This window comes from Monodon monoceros, unplaced genomic scaffold, assembly GCF_005190385.1.
Source record: "Monodon monoceros isolate NGI ecotype Baffin Bay Population unplaced genomic scaffold, NGI_Narwhal_1 Super_Scaffold_1, whole genome shotgun sequence".
NCBI classification, from domain to species: Eukaryota; Metazoa; Chordata; class Mammalia; order Artiodactyla; family Monodontidae; genus Monodon; species Monodon monoceros.
Genome location: NW_021703765.1, coordinates 4,141,913 through 4,165,877, shown reverse-complemented (window position 1 = coordinate 4,165,877; position 23,965 = coordinate 4,141,913). Strand labels below are relative to the sequence as shown.

The window sequence follows — 23,965 nt, the reverse complement described above, 5'->3', positions numbered from 1 at the left end:
GGCCGCTACATCTATGCTGCTGCTTCCGCTCTGGATCAGACCTTCCATCTCCCTGGCATGGGGACGGTGAGACCACTAGACAGTTCAGCCTCAGCCTTTGAGTCTCCAAGGGCTGCCTGGTCCCTGTCATAAAGAATGAGGAGCGGTGGGCTTCCCTGGTAGCGCAGTGGTTAAGAATCTGCCTACCAATGCAGGGGACACCGGTTCGAGCCCAGGGCCGGGAAGATCCTACATGCTGTGGAGCAACTGAGCCTGTGCACCACAGCTACTGAGCCTGCGCTCCAGAGCCCGCGAGCCACGACTACTGAAGCCCACGCGCCTAGAGCCCGTGCTCTGCAACAAGAAGCCACGACGATGAGAAGCCTGCGCACCGCAACGAAGAGTAGCCCCCGCTCGCTGCAACTAAAGAAAGCCCACACGCAGCAATGAAGACCCAACACAGCCAAAAATAAATAAATAAAATAAAGTTATTTATATATAAAAAAAAGAATGGGGGCGGTGTGTGACAGACACACTGAGGGAGACCCACAGAGACCACTGTGGGGGGACTGGAGTTCAGCAGCCCCTTTGGGGCTGAGGCGTGTGGAGCAAGGCTGGCGTCTGCTGCCCCCTCCTAGCCTCCTCGCCCGCTGTTCTCTGTTTGTGCCATCCAACTTGGCAGGCATCTAACGTGGTGACCTACCACATCTCTGCATCTGGGTTTCTGAGAACAATTAGGCTTTCCAAAGTGGCCCCTGTGCTCAGGAAAATTCTCAAACTTCCAGGGTGATGGGTGCTCCCATGGTCTGTGTGCTTAGTTACGCTTGGTTAAACAGAGCTGCCTGGGAGTCTGGAGACTAAGCTCTGTGACCGCGCTGGGAACTGAAAATCGTGGTGATTGGAAGCACGATCTAATGTATCAATGGATCTGCAATCAATAGTAACTTTCGTGATGGTGGTATTCCCTACGTTCTCAGAATAAGTCACGTCATTTCTCTTTCTGAAGCACCCAACCTCTGGTCACCCGACCACATAACTCTTTCTTTGTCTTCTCTCATAGTGTCCCTGTTCCCCCAAAAAATCCAGCAAAGAAGTGAAACCTGTTTACTTAGCTCTTTAAACTAAGATCAGATTTGTCAATACCGAGCAATCTGCAAAGCATCCTTTACCCAAGGACTGGATTGCATCGCCACCTGCTGGAGATTTCCAGCTGTGTACCCTTAGGTTTAAATACTAGCTCATTTACTTAATCGCTGGGTAAGGCAGTGGTCTTCAGACTGAAATACCCATGGGCACAAGAAGACTTTTGAAGAAGAGTTCAGAAAGTTTTAAGGGCACCAATTTCCAGCTGCCCCAATTCCATGTTTTCTCTCTCCTACAGCAGATAAACCTGAGAACCTGCCGGCAGTGGAGCCACCTGCTGTCCTTATTGCCTTCCTGCATTCCTTTACAAGAGAGAGCTACACAGACTGCAGGTTTGTGTCCTCCTGAAATTCATATGTTGAGACCTAATCCCCAAGGGGATGGTATTTGGTATTAGACCTTTCGGGAGGTGATAAGATCATGAGGGCAGAACCTTCATTAATGGGATTAGCGTCCTTATAAAAGAGACCCCAGAGAGCTTTCTGCCATGTGAGGTTGAATGGAAAAGACAGCGTCCATGAACCAGGAAGCGGGCTCTCACCAGACACTGAACCTGGTAGCACTTTGATCTTAGACTTCCAGCCTCCAGAACTGTTCGAAATATATTTCTGTTATCTATAAGCTATCCAGTCTTTGACATTCTGTTATAGCAGCCTAAGCAGACCCAGACACTCAACCCCGGGCATCGTTCTAAGTGCTGTATATTTATTACCTCTTTAAAAGCCAAAATGCTCCAAACAAAGGGACAATTTGAAATACAGTTTGAAAGTATGTTATTGGAGAACGCCTCCTCACTCAAGACCACCTGTCTGTTGCATGTTTTGCTTTATTTCAGGGGGTAGGAGATAGAAAGTTCCACCTTCTGACAATTAACATTATATTTCCAAGTAAAAGAGTTTTGTATCAAGATTAAATTGTGCATTTTCTTAACTTTTATTCAGATTTGCAGGAGAAACATTTTCATTAACTTTTGTCAAATGATTATTAGCTACTGTAAATGCACATTCACTTTTTACTTGGACCCAAGCTTCCTCTTTGCTCTTATTTATTTCTACCACATGCCCATAAAATTTTAATATATGAGTAATGTATTATGGATTTTATTCTAAATTACTGTTTTTGGCTGTGTTTTTCACCGAATCCTGTCTCATTCGAGCAATAATCTCATTTATAGATAACTGAACTAATTTTTTTAAAGCCTAATAGATATGAGTGAAGGATATATTTCCAATAAATTACTTTAAATAGCTAAAAGTTCTTTACCAAAGCGTATAATATATGTAGGTGTTTTTTTAAATCAATCATGTACTACTAATAATTGTAATGAGAATTTAGCCCAGAGGAAAGATTTAACACGTAGAACTTTCTAGCTATAGTAAAGTAAATACTAATTTAAATTTTTATACATATTCTGTTGCAGAGAAGTATGATAGTATCATCAATAAAAGACTCTCAAGTATAAACGTGTTATAATTTGACAAAATTCTGTGAGGGATATGGATGGAAATAGAATTTCGAAGGAAAAACAAACCATGTAAAAATTATTTCAAAATAGTTTCTTTCAAAATATTTACAGGGTGTGGGAAACTACATCCCTTGCAACTATTAAACTTGTTATTAAAACAACAAAGAATGTGGGAGGGGTAAAAGTTTTGCCAAATTTTGGGGGAATACTCTAACGGAGATAATCGTACCCCCAAGGATCCTTGTAAGGGTTAAAAAGAGAAGTAGTAGATGCTGAATAAGTAAATGGTGGGTCTACTTTCTTCATTAATTCCTAGGATTATTGGAAGACTAAATACTAAAATATTTCCCCCTCTCAGCAATGGTACTGGTGAAGGCTTGGCGAGCGAAGTGCCAAAGGTATGTGAAATTGCAACGCGCGCCCCTCAGGAGCCTGCGGGGACGGGAGCTTTCGGCGGGAGGGTTTGGGGTGTGTGTGGGCGCCCCCACTTCGGACCACCTTGCACTAAAGACCTCTTCTCCGACCTCACCTTGAAAGCATTAGGCGGTGGACGGAAGGATGTCGCCGCCCAGGCAGGTGCTTCGGAGCCCCGCCTCCCTGGGTCTCAGCCCGCCCCCGTCCGCCCCGCTCCCCCGCCCCGCCCCCGTCCGCCCCGCCCCCGTACCTCTCAGTGGAGGGGCGGGGCGACCGTAGGGGCGGGGCGACGCCATCTCCAGAAAGGCCCGCGATTGGTGGACGGCACGGCGGCGGGGGCGGGGCGACGCCAGCTCTCCGGACAAGGGCGGGGATTGGTGGGCGGGGCGGGCCCTCGCCGGGGGCGTGACCGGGGCACGTGGTACGGAAGCGGCGAGGCGGCAGCGGCGGGCTGGTGAGGTGTTGTCACGGACCGCTAGGCGGGGAGGCCCCTGAGGGCGGCGGCAGCGGGGCGGAGGCCGGGAGCGTGGGGCCCCGGGCCGCCTCCGGGGGAGCAGGGGAGGCTGGGCGCGGCTGTGGGGCCGAGGACACAGGCCCGCTTCGCGTGTGGCCAGCCTGACGGGAGAAGAGGGTGTCGGGTCAAAAGGCCCGCTTGGGGGTCCGGGCTCTGGGGCTGCGGGGAGGACGCGCGCGTGCCGGTCTTTCGACCCTCCCTCGGCGAGGCCCGCAGAAAACTAAAGCCTGTCTTTTTCAGCAGAGCCCTTGGCGGAAGCCTGAATTTGGTGTCGCGGGACGGCCAGAGCCCGGGGGGGGGGGGGGGGTCAGAGGCCCGGGGTCAGGGGTCTCTAGACCCCGCCCACATTTAAGGCTGGGAGTTTGCAGCTGGCAGCTCTCAGGCAGCCTCCGTTTTCTCACCTGTCAAGTGGAGTGATGCCTGGTCCCGGTTCGGCCTGCACCGAGTCCTTGAGACCCTGGGCCTCGCGGGCAGGGCCTGCGAGCCGCCCGCGCCGCCGACACGGGATCCTAGTGCTGGCTCAGTGATCTGGTGCAGGTTTTATTCATGCCTTTGTCGTCCCTGGAGTTTGCAGGGAGGGGTGGCGAGAAGTAATTCTGTAGAACTGTACGTTTGGATTGAAGGTCTAGATTGGGCAAACCAGACGTCTCCACAGCTGTTTCAGTGGTTTTACACAGATTTGAAGCCATGATTCAGGCGTTTGTTTAGGGTACCATGTGCCTTGAATCAGTGCGGGACAGAATGGGGACACTCAGAACAGGGAGAATCATCCGCAGGCATTGCTGGGTGGTTCCAGGTGCTACCGTATCACTTCTTCCTCTCACACTAGTTTCACTGTTGAAGTTATGTTACTCCCCAGAACCTTAGATTCCAAGAGGAGAGTGAGGCTGGCATTTCTTTCGAGAAGGCAAATATTTGCTTTTGCTCACTCCAGCTCAGTGCTTTCACCCTAATAAATGGAGTTCACCAGGGCATATAAAAGAAGTGGTGGTGGGCTTCCCTGGTGACGCAGTGGTTGAGAGTCCGCCTGCCGATGCAGGGGACGCGGGTTCGTGCCCCGGTCCAGGAAAATCCCACATGCCGCGGAGCGGCTGGGCCCGTGAGCCATGGCCGCTGAGCCTGCGTGTCCGGAGCCTGTGCTCCGCAACGGGAGAGGCCACAGCAGTGAGAGGCCCGCGTACCGCAAGAAAAAAAAAAAGAAGTGGTGGTGAAACGGGAATAACCAGAACTGTGAGTGGGAAGGAGAAATGGACCTGGCCTGACCTCTCTGACTGGGTTAGCAGTTCAGAGGAGCAGGTGCTTTTTCTCCAGCCTTGGTGAGGCGGCCTGCAGAGCTGAACAGTCGGTCTCGGTCTCTGTTTACTCTCCTTTGATAAAAGGTGCAGCTTAGATAGTTGAATCTTTGACTTTTGCTGGAAAGCCATTGGTTAATTGGGCCTCAAAGAACATAATATTAATGAGAATATATCACAGTGAGTGTGGGATTTGTGGCATTTAATGACCAGAAACTCAAATGAAAAGTACCTGATGTAGCATGTTGTCCTGCTAAATAGGGTTTCTTTTGTGATTGAAAACTTTGACTTGTATGCTGTGCCTCTGCATTCAGGGATCCCTGTCTTTGAGGTAAGAGCCTCAGCTGAAACCCTCTGAGTTGGCTGGAAGGTTTGTATGCTCTTTTATGGGTGTGGGAAGAGGATTGACCTTACTGAACTCACACTGCACTTCCTCGATCTGTTGCCAGGCTTCATGTCTCAGTGGATAAAGTCTCTCCTGTCTTTAGAAGTCACTTCAGAATCCTACACCAAGAAAAAGATGCTCTTTAACTCCAGTGTGTCCACATGCGGGCGCTTTTCTGGCGTCCTGCTCCGTAACTACAGAGATGTAGTAGGGTCTTGTGACTCTGCAGCTGCAGTTCTGAAATACTTCCTGTCACTGTGGTGCTGAGTTTGCTCCCTGTCCCTGAGCACTTTCTTCCTGTCACTGCTGAGGTTTGAGTCTTGCCACGTGATGGAACCTGAGTTGTCAGTTGGAGGAAGGGGGGAGAACCAATTTTGAAGGTGCCAATTCCAGGATTTTCTGTGCTTCGTATTGATTCCAGGTTTTAAAGAAGATGAGTCAGGACTTCCCTGGCGGTCCAGTGGTTGGGACTCCGAGCTTCCACTGCAGTGGGCACGGGTTCAGTCCCTAGTTGGGGAACTATCAATAGGATCCTGCATGCCTTGAGACACGGCCAAACAAACAAAACAGATGATGGGTCACATGATTTCTTTTCCCCTGTATTTGTAAGGTGGAGCAGGACGTGTTGGGTCGCACAGAGCAGAAACTGGATGTTAGAAAATGCAGCTGGGAGGCTGGAAGTTTCTTTAATCTTAATCGGGCCCTAGTGGAGTTTCGTACGTTGTCTTGGCTGTTTCTGGGCCCAGGCTGTCAGTTTCCTTAAGCTGAATTACGACCCTCTCCTCGGGCTTTGTTTGCTGTGTTGTTGGTTTGTGGCAGAGAGACAAGATGTGACATTTTTGCTGGGAGCCTTGGAGTGATTATTTCCTCTGTGGTAATAGTAAGGGGAAGTTGTGGGCTTTAAGAGAGTAAAATTAAATTTTAAGAAACGTTTTAAAATGCCGGTATGTCAGTGCTCCTGGGGAGTACCTGCTTTTAATTTATATCAGATTGTCTTCAACTCAGGTCCTTCCTTCGATTACCTTCCATTTGGACACACAATTCTGTGTACCTTTTCCTTCTGAAAAAAGAATGGAGATCAGCCTGAGCCTCTGACTGCTTTCCAGAACCACTGTATCTGCCGAGGTCACTTGCTGGAGTCCTCGTGACGACTGCATCCAGTGCTGGTCGGGGGGTGGAGTACAGTTTATGATCCTGCACAAGTGCCTCCAGGCCTGTTGATCAGTTGGACCCTGTCTCGAGGCAGCACTGACAGATTCTTCTTCCTTCCAAGAATCTCCAAGGTCTGCGGTCTGGTTGAAAGATGTCGGCCCTCACTGCCCTGTTTAAGTACGTTGATGAGAATCAGGATCGCTACGTTAAGGTAAGGGAATGTTTATTCTAGTGAGCGTTCAAGTTCAGTTTAATTCCATGGCACCCAGAGAAACTTTCAAGAAGCTAACATGAATTATGCTGTTCTAATCAAGTGTTAAAAATACTGTCTAGATGGAGAAAGACCAACGCTAGTGTGATCTCACGTGTGGAATCTGAAAAAGTTGCGTTCAGGGAAGTGGAGAGTCGAACGGTGGTTGTCGGGGGGTGGGGAACTGGGGAGGTGTTGGCCAAAGGGTACAAACCTCCGTTACAAGATGGGTAAGTTCCGGGGATCCAGTGTACTGCATGGTGATTATAGTCAGCAATACTGTATCGTGTACTTGAGTAGATCTTAAGTGTTCTAACCACAAAAAAAAGTAACTAAAAAAAAAAAATAAAAAGTAACTGAAAAATGTGTATTGTCTAGAGGTCTTTTCCTCTGCTTTCTCATTACAGTATATAAGTTGGCTTTTGACAGAAACTCTTAATACATGTTTCTAGAAATGGCAAAGCTAATTGAAGATTTTTGTTTACTCTTGTGATAGATATAAAGAACTATTTTACATTTAGCATGTTTTAAATGATTTGGTAATGTTATGCATTAATCTGTTTCTTGATGTTAACTTAAAGAATCATACGTTAAAATCGCCCTTGGTAGACATATTTCAGGTGAAATCTTTCGAGTTCTCATTCCAAAACTTATATTTTGGAGAACTTGGCCATCGTCAGGATGATAAATAAGCCAACTTGGACTCTGAAAATATTGGGTATTTTCTGTATCTTTCAGTTGTAATTTTGTCAGATGCAGATATAAACGTGTTTGTGGAACTTTGTACATGTTACACTCACGTCACGCTTAATGGTTAACGATTTTCCTGTCATGCTGTATAGTTCTTGGTGTAGTGTCAGTACAGGCAGTCCCTTTATATCTTAAGCACAAAGCAGATGCCATGGAGCTCTTCTTCTGTGTCTGGGCAGCATGTTCCAAATGGAGTGGCCGCAGGTAGCAAGTGACCTCTGTGGGCCTGACAGTGGCACACTTGTGAGTACTTTCCTTCCTCAAGGAGCACCTTTTCAGAATCCCATTTGCTTAATATCCACAAACAGAAGCTTGCGGAATGGGTGGCCATCCAGAGCGTGTCTGCGTGGCCGGAGAAGAGAGGTGAGATCAGGAGGATGATGGAGGTCGCCGCTGCCGACATCAAGCAGCTGGGGGGCTCCGTGGAGCTGGTGGACATTGGGAACCAGAAGGTAGGCGGCCGGCACTCTCTGCGCTGCAGAGCCACAGCGAGCAGGTTTACTGAGGAGTTGATAGGACTAGGCTAGTTCTTACACGTCTTCGCTTCAGATAACCTGCTGGTCTTTCAAACAAACAAAGAAGGCCTGATTTGGATGCTAAACTGTGTGATTTCTTGAGCTGGATTAGAGAGAGATTTGTGATACTCATCACTGTTCTCCAGGGAGGAGAACTGTTGAGTGTTATCTAAGCAGAAGTTAACATAATGGCCATTCTGAGGCGAACTGACATTCCTTCCCAGAAGTCAGTCAGCCTTCAGACCAGGAAGTTGCTCTTTGCCAATCAGATGCAAAACTAATGGAGACTCCCACTCACACCCACTGTGTCCCCTGTTGGTAGAAACAGCACTTTTCATGACTTGGTTCCTGGAAAAGGGCTACTTTACGTGTGGGACTTGGGGCTCAGTTGCATTTTAATGCAGGATTCTGACAGATTCTAACTTGAATGAACAGTCTCACTTTATGGTGCATTATTCCACTGTTTTCCTTTCAGATGATTTCAGTCCCGTGTTAATTACATGTCTCATGGCATGCATTTTCAAAGTTTGCAACGCTCTTTTGTGTTGCAGTGGTAACTAGGTTTGGTTTATCTTGGTTCTCTTGCCTGATGATTTATGTGTCCGTTGAAACCATATCCTGGGATTTCAGATATGGACACTCAGCTCTTTTCATAAATGGAAGGACCCAGAGGCCCAGGTGGGCTCTGTCTCCCTGGGAACCAATAAAAGGCCCATGGCAAAGGAGGTTAACATCTGGGCCTTCCGATTCCCAGTCCAGTGTTGTTTGTGTGAGATTTCTTCTGACCACAGACTTAATAGTTAACTGAAGATTACTTAAGACACATTAGAGCTTCCTGGCACTTTGCCCACTCATGAGAGGCTAAACCAAGTTTCTTTGAGTTAGTTTCTGTTAGGAGCATACTTGACTTGCTTCCTCTTCCTTTTTTCCTAATACATTAAAAAAAAATCTAGGTGGCAAATAATTTTTAAGAGTTGTTTTGGTAAAATATATGGATCTATTTTGTTTAACACGGATGTAACAGTGCGGTTCTTCAGAAAGGACCTTCCATGAAAGACTAAATGACTGCCACACTATTTGAGTTCCATGGTGCCTACTTTTATCAGGGAAGGAGTTGGCAGCTTTCATCATTGTTAGAGAAGCTCTGCCGAGGTCCTCGTGGGGCGCAGCCATAGCGCGTGTGGTCCCCTCTGCCCATCAGTTCATCTGGCAGCGGTGTTGCCCTTTTCTGGAGGTGGTGGTGGCTTGGGGCAGGTGTGGGGTGGCTGTCAGCACTTGTACGCGCAGAAGCTGGGGTACCTTCAGGCTCACGGAAGAGAGATGATGTTGGGAGCCTGGTCCCTGCTGGGCAAGGCTCAGGGGCCGGTGTGATGGTGGGAGGGCTGATTTGGGGCTCTTGGGGCCTCCCTGCCAGGGTCGGTGCAGGAGCCGTCACGTCCGGCCTGCCTGCAGCCCAGCGCTGCCCCGGGCGGTGGCGGGCCCCGTCCCTGAGGGCCCAAGCGCCAGACAGAGGAGCTCAGCAAATGGGACAGTCATGGCTCGTGAGCAGAGCAGTGACGGAAGAGCCCCCGGCGCCGGTGCAGTGGGTCAGGGGTTGGGAGCTGGACTCGTGTGGTGGCTGTTAGAATGGGTGGAAAGGAGGGAGACACGAGGACCCCGTGTCACAGACTTGTGCCTAGACAGGTGCTGGGAGAGGACAGCGCGTTCTCCCTGTAAACACATCACTGTGTCCCTCGCCCAGGCCTTGTCCTGTGACATCTGAGTAAGTGGGGAAGCCCAGAGAGAGATTTGCAATTTGCGGCATGAATATCTTTGGGCCCAGGTGGCTTCTTAGAAAATGCTGAAGTGTTTCGGAGGAGCTGCCTGGAGCAGAGATTTATTTAGAGAAAGTCTGTTGTTTAAAAATCACTTTCCTATGAGGCGAGCTAAGGGCCAGCTGGGACCGCAGCGCTCTGTGTCTTGTGTGACCAGGTCAGGGCATTTGGTTTCGACCACGGTTCTTTGCCCTGGTGGCTACAGGCCGTCCTCGCGAGGACACAGCCCCAGGGCAGCTCGCATGCGTGTGTGGCGAGGTGGAGTCCAGGATTGCGCATGGGCAGCTGCAGGGTCAGCAGCAGTTACTTAAGTTGGCATTTATGAGTCGGGTGTACTGGAAAGACAGATCCTGTATCCTGAGAGCACTTGGCGGCCTGGAACGTTCCCTGATGCGTGCGCGGACACGTAGAGGTGCTTAGTGCCCCTGGGAGTTTGGAGGACACTTATACCGGCCCATCACCAGCTTTGTACTGATTTGCTTGTCGGTTTTAGCTGCTGCTCATTTTACCTCTTAATTGTAAGTCGTTACCATAGTTTCATTACCAGTTAGGTTTGTGTGTTCTGTTTAGTTACGTATGTTTTCAGAGCGTTTTCTAATAACGAGCCTGACACCCAGGTGTGTGATGGCTCCTCTGTGACTCATCCTCGCTCTTGCAGTTGAAACTCAGGACGTGCTCCTTTCACCCTCCCTGCCGTTGGTGGCACTTTGTAAAGGACCTCGGGTTGTCCTCTTGGACTGCAGGAAGGGCGAGGAGGATGGGGTGCCGGATATTTTGCAGGGCCTTTAGTGGGCCGTGGTTTACCATGAAAGGTGCAGACGCCCAGCTGATGTGAGTGTTGGAAGGGACCGGAGTTTGATGTGGGGCTTGGCACTGACTTGCCTTCGTACACCTGCATTTCTCCCCTAGATGAGGAGGGAATCCTGTGATTAATATCTGTATGCCGTTCTTAGGGGACTGGGAGGCTACGGCCTTTGGGAGAAGGCTCAGAAGGAGTCCCAGCCACTGCGGCTTGATGCAGTGTGGCCTGCTGCGAATTGCAGTCCCTCATACCCTGGTCTACGGCCCTTTCTGTGCATGATTGTAATTTACATAAAAAACTTCAAAGTGTATCTTCTGCTTTAAGATTACAGTAGTTTTTATACATTATTTTAGAAAATAATGAACTAAGCTGCATCCCAAACTCAGCCTTTGTGATATGTTTTGTTACATAAAAGTTTTTTTTGAAAATCAACCTTAAAAATTGACCAAGCCACCTGCAGTTGGTAAGCGTAATTCACTCTCTGTGCTCTGATGAGATGGGGCGCGTTCGGGGTGGTATGGCCGTAGTCCAGTCTCTGTGCTCCGGATTATGGGAAAGTGTATTCTTGTTAATTAATGACTCGGTTGAACAGTATGATCTTGAGCTCTGCAATAGAAGTAGTTGATGAGAACGCATAAGATTGTCCAGGGCACGTTGATAACATCTGCTGTCAACACCACCCTCTTCAAACAAAGCCTGTCCTCCACGGCCTCCTCTCCTCCCCCAGCTCCCTGATGGCTCGGAGATACCACTTCCGCCCATTTTACTCGGCACACTGGGCTCCGACCCGCAGAAGAAAACGGTGTGCATTTATGGACATCTGGACGTGCAGCCGGCAGCCCTGGAGGACGGCTGGGACAGCGAGCCCTTCACCTTGGTGGAGCGAGACGGTAGGGACGCTTCCCCGAGGAAGAGGACTTGTGGCATTTGCTTAGGAGGTACACCCGTGGCCTCTGGGTTGTCTTTCCAGAGCTGGCTGTTTGTACACGATCTAGAAATTGGGTTCTGGAAGCCTCATGCATGTGCATCCATCCTTGAAACCTCCAAAAGCCTTCCTTTCTTTGTGGAACCAGGTCTCTGGGGCCTTGGGCCTGCTGGGCTTCCCTCTCCTGCTGACACTTTCCCAGGAAGCCCGATCTGAATTGAGGCGGTGCAGCCTCCCAAAACCTGGGATCCAAATCTGATCCGATTCGTAGCTGCTTCCGTGGCACATTTTAGCAGCTCCCGTCAGGGTTTAGGGAAGCGTCGGCCTTTCCCCAATGCCTGCTGCCCTGGTGAGGATGGCAGTGATGGCTCAGCGAAGCCATTGAGGGCTCCTGGGCTGGGCCCTGTGGGCACCTCGCGCACCTCTTCACGGCCCCCCACACTGGCCCCTCTTCTTGCTGCCCCCCAACCTGCCCCAGGTAAAGGCTCCTCCTGCCTTCGTCACTGAACCTTCACGTTTCCGCACTGGATGCAGCCTTTCGCCACATGGAGCAGCCCCTTCGTTTGTGCCTCATCCCCTTGGGCCGAGTCCAGACCGTCTTTAAGTAAAGCCTTTCTTGCGGGACACGCTGAGTTTCTGTTGGAGCTTCCCCAGCTCAGGGACAGTCACGTCATTGCTGTGCACAGCGGTCCTCAGGGTGCGCTTGCTAACGTGTCCTCAGTCCAGGGCCTGGGCCCCCGCCCTTCCTCTCATCCCCTCTTCTCTCTCCCAGCGACGCCCCTCCTCCCCTCCCCTCTGCACCAGGACCCCCCGGAGGTCATCCTCGTCCCGCCCCTTCCCTTCCCCTTGCAAGGCCCTCCCCTGGCCTGTGGAGGCGGGTCCTGCACCACCTCCCGCCCTGCCCCACAGCGGTGCCTCTTGGGGGACCCAGTGGGCCCCATCTTCCCTCCCCTCATTGCACCTCCTCCTGTGCCAGCCCTGATCTCCTACTGCTCAGCCCCTCCCTGACAGCCCACCCCCAGACAGACACGCAGACACGCAGGATGGAAGAACCTGGAGCGCCCCGTAGCCCGGAGAAGCTGCCCCCACACGGCTGCTGGCGTGTCGGGCCGGGAGTGGGCGCTCTCGGCCTCTGTCCGCCTCGGCCCGCACAGCCCCGCTCCCTGGGGTCGCTTGGTCAGTGTTTGCCACAGGGATGAGGATGTGTCTTAGAAGAGCTCTTTAGCTTTTGTGAAAAGCAGATTTAGTTTAAAAAAGAAATCCCCAAGGCAGTGATGGCTTTAAGCCCCACACGCCCGCTTTGGGGCGGGTCAGGTTGACCTGCGGAACGTTGAAAACAGGCTAAGGGTGAGGAGAACAGAGGACCGACCGACCGGGACAGACTGAGGCCGGGAGGGGCCCCCTGAGCACGCGGCGCCCGGGGTTCTGGCCTCCCTCGGGCCTTACGCTGCGTCCGGTCCGGGAGGGGGGTCTGGGCTTGTTTCCCTCGTGTCCTTCAAGGTGGCCAACGCCTAGCCCAGACACCCGCCTTTGTACGGGGTCCCAGAGGTGGCTGTGCAGAGGGGAGGTGACTGGTCACACTGGGGAGGGGCAACATCCTGTCCTTTAGTGATAACCTAGAGAGGTACGTGACGAACGTCAGTCCTGTTCTTCATCAAACTGGGCTGTGGTGTGGGTGAGACTGTGGTTCTCCTTGGTCGGTGCACCTGCATCCAGCCAGGTTTCCCTCACCCGCTGCTGCTGGCTGGCTGTGGACTGGATTTTAACACACTAGCCAAGTGGCAGTGGTCCCGCGGAGCTGGGTTTGCAGCCCGTGCCCTGAGGTGGCGGGGACCTTGGCTGCACTCCCGCGCTGCTCTTAGATTGGGCGAGTTCTCTGGAAGATCCTAACAATCGTGTTGGGTGGAGACTCGGGGCTTCTGATAGAATGGAAAGGGGCTTCTGACACGAGGAAGAGGCTTAGGACGGCTGCGTGGGGTCGCGCTGGGACGTCGTCACATGTTCACTGAGAGGTGCTCCTTTCTGTGCGCTGCGACCATCACCTGAGGAACTTGCTGGTTGCTGTTCCAGGCAAACTGTACGGGAGAGGAGCCACCGATGATAAGGGGCCAGTGGCCGGCTGGATGAACGCCCTGGAAGCCTTCCAGAAAACGTGTCAGGTACGCTGCCCACATCTAGTGCCCGATTCACCTGCTCCACCTGGGGGTGCAGAGTGGGACTTTCTGTTCCCAGAACAGCCCGTAAAGATCAAAGAGCACGGGCCAGGAGACAGCAGGCTTCCCCCGCCAAACTGTATCAGCACAGCTGGGTCATCTTCCAGTTTATAGGTTGTTTTCCAGTTTGAGGAAACATTAAAGGTGCATTGGTTTTACAGTTGTCCCAAGGTCACCCTGTTGGTGACTCAGCAGGGACCCAGGCAGGTGAGAGTTCTGGGCTCTGACCGCGCCTGGGAAGTGGGTGCTTGCCAGGGCATGACCCAGGCCCTGTGCTAGCCGACAAACCCTTACTTTCTCTGTGTGGTTTTTATCCTCCTAAAAGTAAATTTGATTTTTAAAAATATATTTCCTTAAGTGAAACATCTGCTCCTTGTTGAAAGTTTGTAAAATAACAGAAAAGTAGAGAGAAAAAAGAGGTGCCTAGAATCCAGCCCTCAGAGACTTAATATTTTGTTACTGACCAATCTTTTCAAGAATTCTTTTTAATCTAATTGTGATCATAACGTATAGGCAGTTTCTGCATCTTGCTTTTATCTTGTGTTGCGATAAGAATGATGAGACAAGCATTTTTGTCAGGACGTGGGGTGGTAGATCTGAAAAGGGTTCGAGGGAGCTGGGCTCGGGCTGGGAAGGCCCCTCTCCTCCAGGGCCCCTGGGATCAGCGCGTGGCCAAGCAGAGGGGTGGCCGTGTGCAGGGCAGAGCTGCCCAGCGCACCTCCCCTCACCCCTGTTCCACTGGAGTGGCCGGGGGGCGGTGCGTGTGGTGAGCAGCACTGTGTGGGGGCAGCTCTGAGCTAGGACCCCGCAGACGTGAATCCGTACAGGCCCAGCCTTCCGTGGCCTTTGGCATCGCCTCGCTCAGGTGTGGCTTCACGTTCTCTCCTGTGGAAGGGCCACGTGCCTCACAGCACAGCCTTGGGGAGACCTGGAAGGCCACCGAGCAGGAGCCAGGTGGCATCTTAGGGTCACTGTCAGCTCTGGAGGAAAAGGGCCTGCAGTGCGTGGAGCGCCTTCTGAACTGGGGGAAGCGCTCTCTCGTTCTTGCGTGCGCTGCTGGTGGCCACGCAGATGAAGGCTCTGGCTGTCTGTGTCGTGGCCTTTGTTTTAGAGGGAGCGGCTCAGCTTTGCTGGAGACGCAGATTCGCGCTGGGTGAGCGCAGAGACCCCGACGAGTGGCACATGTGGTCGGGCTGGGAGCTCCTTGGAAGGAGTCCTTCTAAGGGTGACCGGCCGAAGCCACGCTTGTCCCCTGGTGGCCCAGTGCCTGGGTACTGAGGGTCTGTGTGGGCCACACACAGCCTGCGCAGTGGTGGGTCTGGAGGAAGTCGGTTATTTGAAATTCGTGACTTCACAACATTGGGTGGCTCCCTGGCTGTTGCTTCTAAGTCCATGCGTGCTGAGTGCCTTCCTTCACCGGTCTCCTGCCCAGGAAGTCCCCGTCAACGTCCGCTTCTGTCTGGAGGGCATGGAGGAGTCTGGCTCCGAAGGCCTGGACGCGCTGATCTTTGCCCAGAAGGACGCGTTCTTTAAGGATGTGGACTACGTCTGCATCTCCGACAACTACTGGCTGGGGAAGAACAAGCCCTGCATCACCTACGGGCTCCGGGGCATCTGCTACTTCTTCATCGAGGTCTGTGCCGAGTCGTGCAGGGAGCAGCTGGGAGGGCTCTGGGTGCCCACGCTTTCTCCTGTGGTTGGCATTTCCAGAGTTCTGGCATTTAGGAAGCACCTTGCTTTGCTTGTTGAGGGAGCACATTTTGATTTCGAAAATGGTCGTGTGAATGTTCTTTGCTCACTTTACTGTCGCGTGGTAAGAACGGGCTCCCGTGAGCAGCCAAGAAGGGTGGCCGTGTGTCCGCAGGTGGAATGCAGCAACAGGGACCTGCACTCCGGCGTGTACGGCGGCTCGGTGCACGAGGCCATGACCGACCTCATCATGCTGATGGGTGAGCGTGGGCTCCGTCACTGCGTGGCAGTTGGGCAGGAGGTTGGTGTGGGCACTGCTTCCAGGCTGCTTCATGCCTTCTGTCCCTCCCTCCCCCGCCCCCGACTGACTGTTCCCTTTAAAAGACCCCCATGCTTCATTTCTGCCTCCCCTCTCCCCCACGTCGTCTCCGTGGCCCGACTCGGGCACCCCGCCTGCCCTGTCACCTGGCATCACGGCCGTCCTTCCTCTGGACGCCGTTGTGTCTTACGTCCCTGGAGGGCGTCTGCCTCAGTCTAGTTGACACTGTGACTGGCCGCAGCGGCCTCCTGTGCACTCAGCCCTTTTGAGAGCGAGGCCACGGCTGCCTTGCCCGGTGTCCCCCCGGCGCACGGCCTCGGCCCGCCGTGTGCTCAGTCCTGTTTCCTTCCCTGGCGGGCGGCGGCTGCCCTGCATGGAGTCGACTTTTCTGGGACTGGAGTCTACCCTGCCCTACTCGGTTTTCCGTCCTCAGCGTGGGAGCAGGTAGTTTCTCGTGGGACGTGCCTTAAACAGGACATGATGGACAGAGGAGTGGTTTTCAGGGCGGGCCTGCGGGAGCCCGTTTGCTCCGTGTGTATCCTGCTCCGCGACCGTGGACGGCTCACCTACCTTCCATGTCTCCATCCCTTTATCTTACACGGAAGGTGACCCCGCTCTCCTCCCTGGGTTGTTACGGTAACAAAACGGCTTAAGAAGTGCGTGCACGCCGAGTGCCCATCCTCTTCGCTCCTCCAGGCTCCTTGATGGACCAGAAGGGGAGGATCCTCGTCCCCGGCATCAGTGAGGCGGTGGCCTCTGTGACAGACGAGGAGCTGGAGCTCTACGACAAGATTGACTTCGACCTGGAGGAGTACGCCCGGGATGTGGGGACAGAGACCCTGCTGCATGACTGCAAGGTGCTGCCCGGGCGCCGCGAGGCCTGCCCCCACCGGGCTGGCAGCGTCCCCGGTCCTGGGGCCCCGGGGAGGAGGCTGAGGGCTGGGCGGACTCGGGCGCACCCCGGGCACGGGAGCAGCCGGACGGTGCAGGTGCCGGAAGGCTGCATATAGAGGCTGCATAAAGAGCTGGGAGCTCTTTAACGTGTCAGATGTCGACTGTGGAGAGCTCGGAGCTGGGGCACGTCTGCAGAGAGGCGGGGGCTTTTCCTCATTTGCACGCGCGGGGAGTCGCTTTACCACCTGGCCCAGAGGTGATTTAAGCTGTTCCTGATGGAGCTGGGTGCTGAGGTGGAAACCATTTGCACAAAACGTTTACTTAACTGTCAGGAGAAAATCATGTCGTGACTTTTCTCTTAATTAGCTTAGTTCCTGGTTTCTAAGGTGTGAACGTAAGTTCACGTGGTTAACTAAGCTTTCATTGAGCCGCAGCGGCAGGCCCTGGGCAGGCAGGAGGGGCACAACCGGGCTTGGCCCTTGAGTGTCACCTCTCCAGGTGACAGATGGGCAGAGAAGCTTAGGGGGTGTGCGGAAACCACGGTGGGGTGGTCTGGCGCCTGGGGGCAGGGGGGAGGCCTCCTTAGACAGGAGTGCCACGGGGCCTGCAGGAGACAGGCGGGGCTGAGCAGGCTCAGCTGTCCCGCTCGTGGGCGGCCAGTGAGGCCCGGGGTTCGGAGTGAAGATGCCTGACGGAAAGGCCTCTGATCTGCCGAGGAGCTCATGCGCTGTCCTGGAAGACGGCGGTGTGACTGGAGTCGAGTAGAGGGACGCGCTGATGAGACCTCGCTGGGGACAGACTGTGGGCAGGGGGTGTGGCAGCAGAGGAGCTGAGGCACTGGGGCTGGGGGGCCGTGAGGCTGCAGGGGGCGCTGGGGGGACGGGGAGGCAGGACTTGGGACCCCTCAGGCTCAGGACACATCGGAGAGGACCGAGCGGAGTAAGGATTTCACAGGCAGAGCCGAGACGGGTCCCTCGTGGACGGTAGTCGGTTAGGTCCTGACGCCGTGACCAAGAGAGACTAGTCCTGGGGGAGGGACGAGTCTGGGGAAGGTTGGGCTATGGACACATTTGTATTTCCTCCTGCCCTGCTGCCTTCCGGTAACGTTTGCCTTTGCGTGAGGTGCCTGCTTAAGGGCCGTGTCTGCTCCTTCCAGCTGTCACTGGGCTCTTTGGTTCACAGACACATCCAGAGTTACGTGCTGAGTCGCCGAGGAAGCCCAGGGGTTCGGGCGGCGGCGTGTCCTCTCCTGATACGTCGCGTGCCACCGCTGGGACGAGAGGGGCCGTGTCAAGTAGTCGCGAGACGGGGGGCTGCCTTGTGCCAGTCCCCGCGGCAGAAACTGCTGGGCTTGTCCGTGGGCACTGGCCTAGGACGTGGTGCACGGCCTGGCTTGCCCTCCTCGGGGAGCTCGCCCCACACTCAGTGTCCTGTAAGCCCAGGACCTAGGATGGCCGGGGTCATGCCTCCCTCCCCCTCCTGGTGCCCCTGGCTCTGCAACAGCCCTCATATGCGTCTGGCCGGCCAGAACACCGTGGCTCCTGTGTGGTCAGTTCTGTTGACCCAGGCGGTGCGGACTCACTGGGAGGCGCGGAGAGGACATGCTTGCAGCCATCCTGGACGCGCAGGGCCCCCACTTGGGGGGCTGTTGTAGCGGCTGCCGGGTCGCTCTTGCCTTCCTGACGGTGTGTGGACCCCAGGCCGGCCGAGCTCCTCCATGAGCAGGCGGTGCCGTCTCCGACCCTCTTTGTCGTTTTTCTGCAGAAAGACGTCCTGATGCACAGATGGCGGTACCCGTCCCTCTCCTTCCACGGGATCGAAGGTGCCTTCTCTGGGTCGGGGGCCAAGACCGTGATTCCTCGCAAGGTGGTCGGCAAGTTCTCCATCAGGCTCGTGCCAGACATGACTCCTGAAGTGGTCAGCGAGCAGGCACGTGGGGCGCGGGGGCGCGGGGAGGGCGTGCCGTGCGTGCAGCGCCTGCCGCCGGGGCTCTGGGCAGCAGGAGAGCGCGCCTCCGCCCGCGCAGCCCTGTCCTTGGCTCTCGCCAGCTCAGCGATTGCTGGGATAAGCAGTTCAGAGCTAATCAGAGGTAAAGGTTGTATGAAAGGGCATCCTGTGCGAGTGGCCTCTGTCACTGCTGAGGCGTGCTAAAATCTCACCTCTGACCTCACCCAGAGGCTCAAGGCAGTTGCTGACTTTGGGCTGCATGTGTTCTGGTGGGAGTCCACGGGCCTTTGGTCCCTGGTGAGCGGCAGAGGGGGAAGAGTCCGGAGGGGGAGAATCCAGAGTGGGGCAGCGTCTGGTATCTGAAAGTCAGCCAGGCTTGCGGGGGAGCAGTCCCTCGTCCTCACCTGGGAAGGTTTCATGGAGAGACGGAGTCAAGACCTTCCCTGTTGGGAGGGGAAACTGAGGGCCACTCTCCAAGCCTAGGACTGAGATTTTCTCATCATGAGGTGACCCTGGGTCAGCACCTGGCTGTGTTTTTGCTTTAGACGTAATCATTTTTGTAAAGCAAGTCAAGGGGCGTTTTCTTTAAACTTGATTTAAGTGTTACATCGTATGGGATTTAAATATTAACATCATATGGGAATATCTACGTAAAGGGTGAATTGCTTGAAATTAAAACATTACCTTTTACCTTAAATAACTGACGTTTGTTTCATGATAAAGCCCCTTTTCCTGCTATCGTAGTTATGCAGGTCAGTGTTTAGCAGCAGCAAATGAGACTCACTGTAGACCCCTTATAGACCCGTTGTAGATGACTGTGGACTCACCCCCAGCACTAGATCAGAGGCCAGGCTTGTAAGACACTGTCTCTCCTGCCCGTGCTTCAGGTTACGAGCTACTTGACCAAGAAGTTTGCTGAACTGCACAGTCCCAACAAGTTCAAGGTGTACCTGGGCCACGGTGGGAAGCCCTGGGTATCCGACTTCAACCACCCTCATTACTTGGCTGGGAGAAGAGCCCTGAAGACAGGTCAGACGTCCTCTTTGGGGGCTGATAGGCGCTGGTGGATCGTGGGCGTGTGGCTGTGTTGGCTCCGTCTCTGCGGGCTGGGCTGTGCCATCTCCAACCTTGAGAGCGGGGCTGCTGATCTGGACTTGGGGTTGTGGGCCAGTAGATCTGTGGCGGATCCCTGGCCTCGCAGCCCTAAAGCTCAGTGTCTTTTATTCCATTCTCCCTCAGTTTTTGGTGTTGAGCCGGACTTGACCAGGGAAGGCGGCAGTATCCCTGTGACTTTGACATTTCAGGAGGCCACGGGGAAGAATGTCATGCTGTTGCCCGTGGGGTCAGCAGATGACGGAGCCCACTCCCAGAATGAGAAGCTCAACAGGTGAGGGCAGAAAAGAGGGGCCGTCTTGAGGTGACTGGGGTGGGCCAGTCAGGGACTGAGGCAAAGAAAGGCCCTGCTTGGAGGGCAGGGGGAGAGCACAGAGCCCTGGGTGTTAGGACACAAGGTGGAGACTTTGCATCCAGACAGACAGGGAGCAGCTGTGGTCCAGTAAGGCCCTTCACACTAAGTACCAGGTGAGAACCGTGCGTTCCGTTAGACCAGGACCAGGGATGGTCCCTGGTGGGGCAGTCGGACTGGACTTGAGAACCAAGGCAAGCAGCACTCAGGGCCAGCACGCCGGGACGGTGGGACGTCCGCTTCCGGGAAGAATGCAGCATGTGTGCCCGGCCCTCGGGACACCAGCCAGCGTGGTGACTGTTCCTCCCTGTCAGGCACAACTACATTGAAGGCACCAAGATGCTGGCTGCGTACCTGTACGAAGTGTCCCAGCTGAAGAACTGAGCACCGCCCTCCTCCCATCACCTCGCGCTCTTCCCGTCGCTCAGGAACGCGGAAGCCCGTCTCTCTCCTTTCCCTCTCGTCAGATTCTCCAGGCATCCGGCAGTGGACACGAGACCACATCTCAGGATGGAGTTAACCTATCCCGGCAGCGATCAATGTTCAGTCCTGGGGGCTTGTAAACGACCCTGGGTGACAGCTGAATTCTCAGTGGTGTCTCCAGAAAATAGCCGAGGCCTAAAAGCACAGGTTCTTCTGTAGAACGTTCTGGTCGATGTCTACTGGGCTGAAGAGAGGCCTTGGTGCTTCCTGGTCCCACCTCTGCCCCCAGAGCCAGGGCCGCACACACCTGGAGCATTGAGTCGCGGGCACCTAGTGCCTCGAGGGCCATCCTTTCTGTCCGCTGCTGTCTTGGGCACATTCTCTCCTTTTCTCAAGACCTTAACTGTTACTGGTGTTCCACATCTTCTCTTTACTACGATCCCTCAAAACCTAAACCTACTGGGAGGGTTATCTGATCTCAATCTGAGTTGCTAAATAAAAAATAAAAACTGAGCCTCTGGAGGAGCTGCTGCCTGTGCGCCTTTCTCTGCGCAGCCCCGTGCCTGTGCACGGTGAGGTATGCGGTGCGGGCTGGCGGGGTTGAGGGCCGGGCTCAGAACGCCGGTGCCCGTCTCGCTCGTGCTCTCCTGTCCCCACTCCTGGTGCTGCCGAGCCACAGAAGAGCCTATCAGACTGGTTTAAAGAGCAGAGTCCCCCGGCCCAGCTGAGGGAGGAGGCCACACTAAACTCCCCCGAAGGAACCGGGCCCTTGTTTATCGTGAAGTCTGTGTTTTGTCTACTTTGCTGACCCTCCTGACTCATAGGCCGGGACTGGCATGGGGGACGGGGGTGCTGTTTGTTGGGCCCTGTCACACCTGACACTTAACGGGTTGGAGTGGAAGCCACGCTTTCGGCGCCTGGATCTCTCCTTCACTGCCCGGGTCCTCCTCGCGCCTGGAGTCACCCACAGTGTCCTCAGTGTTGTGAGCTGCAGCCTCCTTACCTCCATCCCCACCACTCATGCTGCTAGGCCTCGGGGAGGCTTGTCCGGGAAAACAGCCTGGTACCAGTCACCCTGTGCCCTCCAGGGACCGAGCCCTTGGAGCTACCTGCTCAGGGTCAGTGCACTTTAACTCTAGTTTCAAGTTAGGGGCAGAAGCTTTACTCGGTGCTCGTGAAATGCATTCACCCCACTGTTCCGTGGGAGGAGAGGCGTTCCCCAACTGTGACCCTGAATGGTGTTACTCCACGGCAGGAAGCTGACCGCTAACAAGAATACCCTGCCTGGTCTTATTTAGAAAAAGAGAACTTACTGGGCTGCGTTCTTGACCCAGAAGAGAAGGAGCTGAGAGGAGTCCCGACCTGAAGGAAAGCTGAGCGTCTCCGCGCGACCAAGGGAAAGTCGTAGTTCCTTTGCTCTTGCTTTTTGGCCACGGCATCAGGAAAGGGTGGTAGACCTGTCAGAATCCTTAAACCCCATGTATTAGTGAGGCCGCTGTGACCGCGACGACACGGTCTTCAAGGTGATGACAGTTTTCTCGGGCAGGCGGGGCTCCCCGGCTTCAACGTCAAGGTCGTGGCCTCTGCTCCAGCCTGCAGCCCCAGCCTGTAGGAAGGAGGGATGGGGGAAGACGGGCTTCCTCGCTTCTGGGCACCATGCAGAGTTCGCATCTTTCTCAGGTAGTCACACAGCCACTCCTAACTGCACAAGAGGCAGGAAACGTGTGGATGACATTTCTATCGCTGCAGGAGAGGAAAGACATACTGGGGAGCCAACAGTGTGGACGGGGACCCAGAGGTTGGATGGATTTGGTCCCATGGCCCCAGCCGTTCATGTGGGAGAGACCAGGGACTAACCCCACCCAGGGATAACTCTGATTCCCAGGCCTGGGGTGATTTGAAAGGTCTCCCCAGCACACTCTAAGTGCTTTGGAGACTCACAGCCTGTTAGTGGTTGAATTGCATCCCCTCAAAATCCGTATTAAAATCCTAACCCCCAGTACCTCAGAGTGGGACCGGATTTGGAGATGGGGTCTTTGCAGAGGTCATGTGGGTGAGCCCTAGTCCAGTATGACTGGTGTCCTCATGAAGGGGGGACGTGTGGACAGGAATGTACCCAGGGAGAGGGCCACGTGAAGGCGAAGGCAGAGGCTGGGCCATGTGTTTGCAAGACAGGGAACGTGGACGATTACCTGCAGCCCTTGGAGAGAGGCCAGGCAGAGATTCTTCCCCCGCCCTTAGGGAGGAACCAACCCTGCCAACGTCTTGATCTTGGACGTCCCGGCCCAGAGCTAGGGGACAATAGATTTCTGTTGTTTAAGCCGCCCGTTCTGCCACCCTTCACTATGGCAGCCGGAGCAGACTGACACCCAGCCTGTCATGCTGACGCGTTCTAGGGTCACAGTGCCAGCGCAGGGCCGAGGTGTCACCTGCCAAAGGTAACAGCGTGTGTTCACGTGGCCTCCCTTAGGTCTGCCAGCCTTGGGCACGTGCACCTGCTCCCTGCCAAAGGTGACACCCTCCATACATGCCAGGCAAAGCCCCTGGGTTGTCACGCACGGCCTGGGCTGGCCTCGCTGGCCTTCAGTAACATCAGATGACTTCCGGGCCACTGCCTCATCCCATGTCTGTGCATGCGATACGCATTGTCTCTCCCTCTGCTGGCGAGTTGAACACATGTCTCTGAAGCAGCTTTGTTTTCCGAATGTGAATAGGTCCACTATTCCAGCCTTGGGATCTTCCCTCTGGGGGAACGGGGAGGACGCAGACAGGCACCTCGTGGGGGGATGTTTAATGTGACCAGCTGAGGGCCTTGGTGAGACCTCCTCTTCCACTTTCCTTCGAGGTCCGGGGGAATTGCTGAGACCACAGAACTGCCGCCCAATGGATCCCATAGTAGGAAGGATGGTGAGTAGACCCTCCACCGCTCAGGGTCCAGGGGAGCAGTGTGCTAGCCTTGCGCTTGCCTAACGGTGCGTGTGCCATGCCTGTGAGGCAGGTTGCGGAGCGGATCCCCACCTGCACTTAGACATGTTCTCGGGTGCTGCCTGTCTCAGCCTGAGCGACGCGGCATTTGGGAGTAGTTTATCGGCACGCTTTGGGTGGCTGTATGTTCCAACAAATAATTAAATGGCATTATTTTCAAGCATCTTACACAGTACCCGGAAGCCAGTTCCCCTCAGTGAATGCTGGGGTCCAGGGTGCTGACACAAGGCCCAGGCAGGTGGGGTGACCTAGACGTTCAACAGCACACTTCTCCATACTCATCTTTTCTTCCCACGAAAAGCAATATTCTTATCAAAACCACAGAGCACAACTTCCAGCTGCTGAATGCAAAAGTCCAAGTACCGCTTAGAGGGTGATGTGGAGAACTCTACACACCCAGATACAGTTCGCTGCCCTTCCTCACTGAACTCTGAACTCTGCTCTGCCTCCTGCTGCCCCCCCCCCCAAACATTAGTGTGAATAGTTTTGAGGTGGAGGTCTAGGAATCTGCATTTTTAAAGCATGTAATTCAATAATTTTTAGTATATTCACAGATATATGTGACCATCACCACAGTTTATTTTAGGATGTTTTCATCACCTCAAAAAGAAGTCCAATACTCCTTAGCAA

At 54.1% G+C, this 23,965-nt stretch overlaps 2 protein-coding genes across 7 annotated transcripts in view; both read left to right on the top strand.

Annotated features, from left to right (window-relative positions):
* Positions 1-3,434: 3,434 nt before the first annotated feature.
* Positions 3,435-20,875, top strand: CNDP2 (carnosine dipeptidase 2). Of its 4 annotated transcripts, none has more exons than XM_029225991.1 (12): positions 3,435-3,455; positions 6,466-6,555; positions 7,653-7,796; positions 11,203-11,365; positions 13,471-13,559; positions 15,046-15,246; positions 15,478-15,562; positions 16,318-16,478; positions 18,280-18,444; positions 19,350-19,491; positions 19,702-19,849; positions 20,242-20,855. In XM_029225991.1, exons 2-12 carry the CDS (start codon positions 6,496-6,498, stop codon positions 20,309-20,311), a joined length of 1,428 nt encoding a protein of 475 aa, XP_029081824.1. In that variant the 5' UTR covers positions 3,435-3,455; positions 6,466-6,495; the 3' UTR covers positions 20,312-20,855. The 4 variants fall into 4 exon arrangements, with proteins under 4 accessions (XP_029081824.1, XP_029081816.1, XP_029081807.1 ...); XM_029225983.1 differs by having other exon boundaries at positions 3,442-3,460; XM_029225974.1 differs by lacking the exon at positions 3,435-3,455 and adding an exon at positions 4,054-4,745.
* A 2,330-nt stretch (positions 20,876-23,205) lies between these two features.
* CNDP1 (carnosine dipeptidase 1) overlaps positions 23,206-23,965 on the top strand; it is a 32,995-nt gene continuing 32,235 nt past the window's right edge. For all 3 annotated transcript variants that reach the window (XM_029229993.1, XM_029229983.1, XM_029230002.1), the window contains exon 1: positions 23,206-23,257. In XM_029229993.1, the coding sequence (XP_029085826.1) occupies positions 23,234-23,257 (24 nt within the window). In that variant the 5' untranslated portion in view covers positions 23,206-23,233. The remainder of the gene's footprint in view (positions 23,258-23,965) is intronic.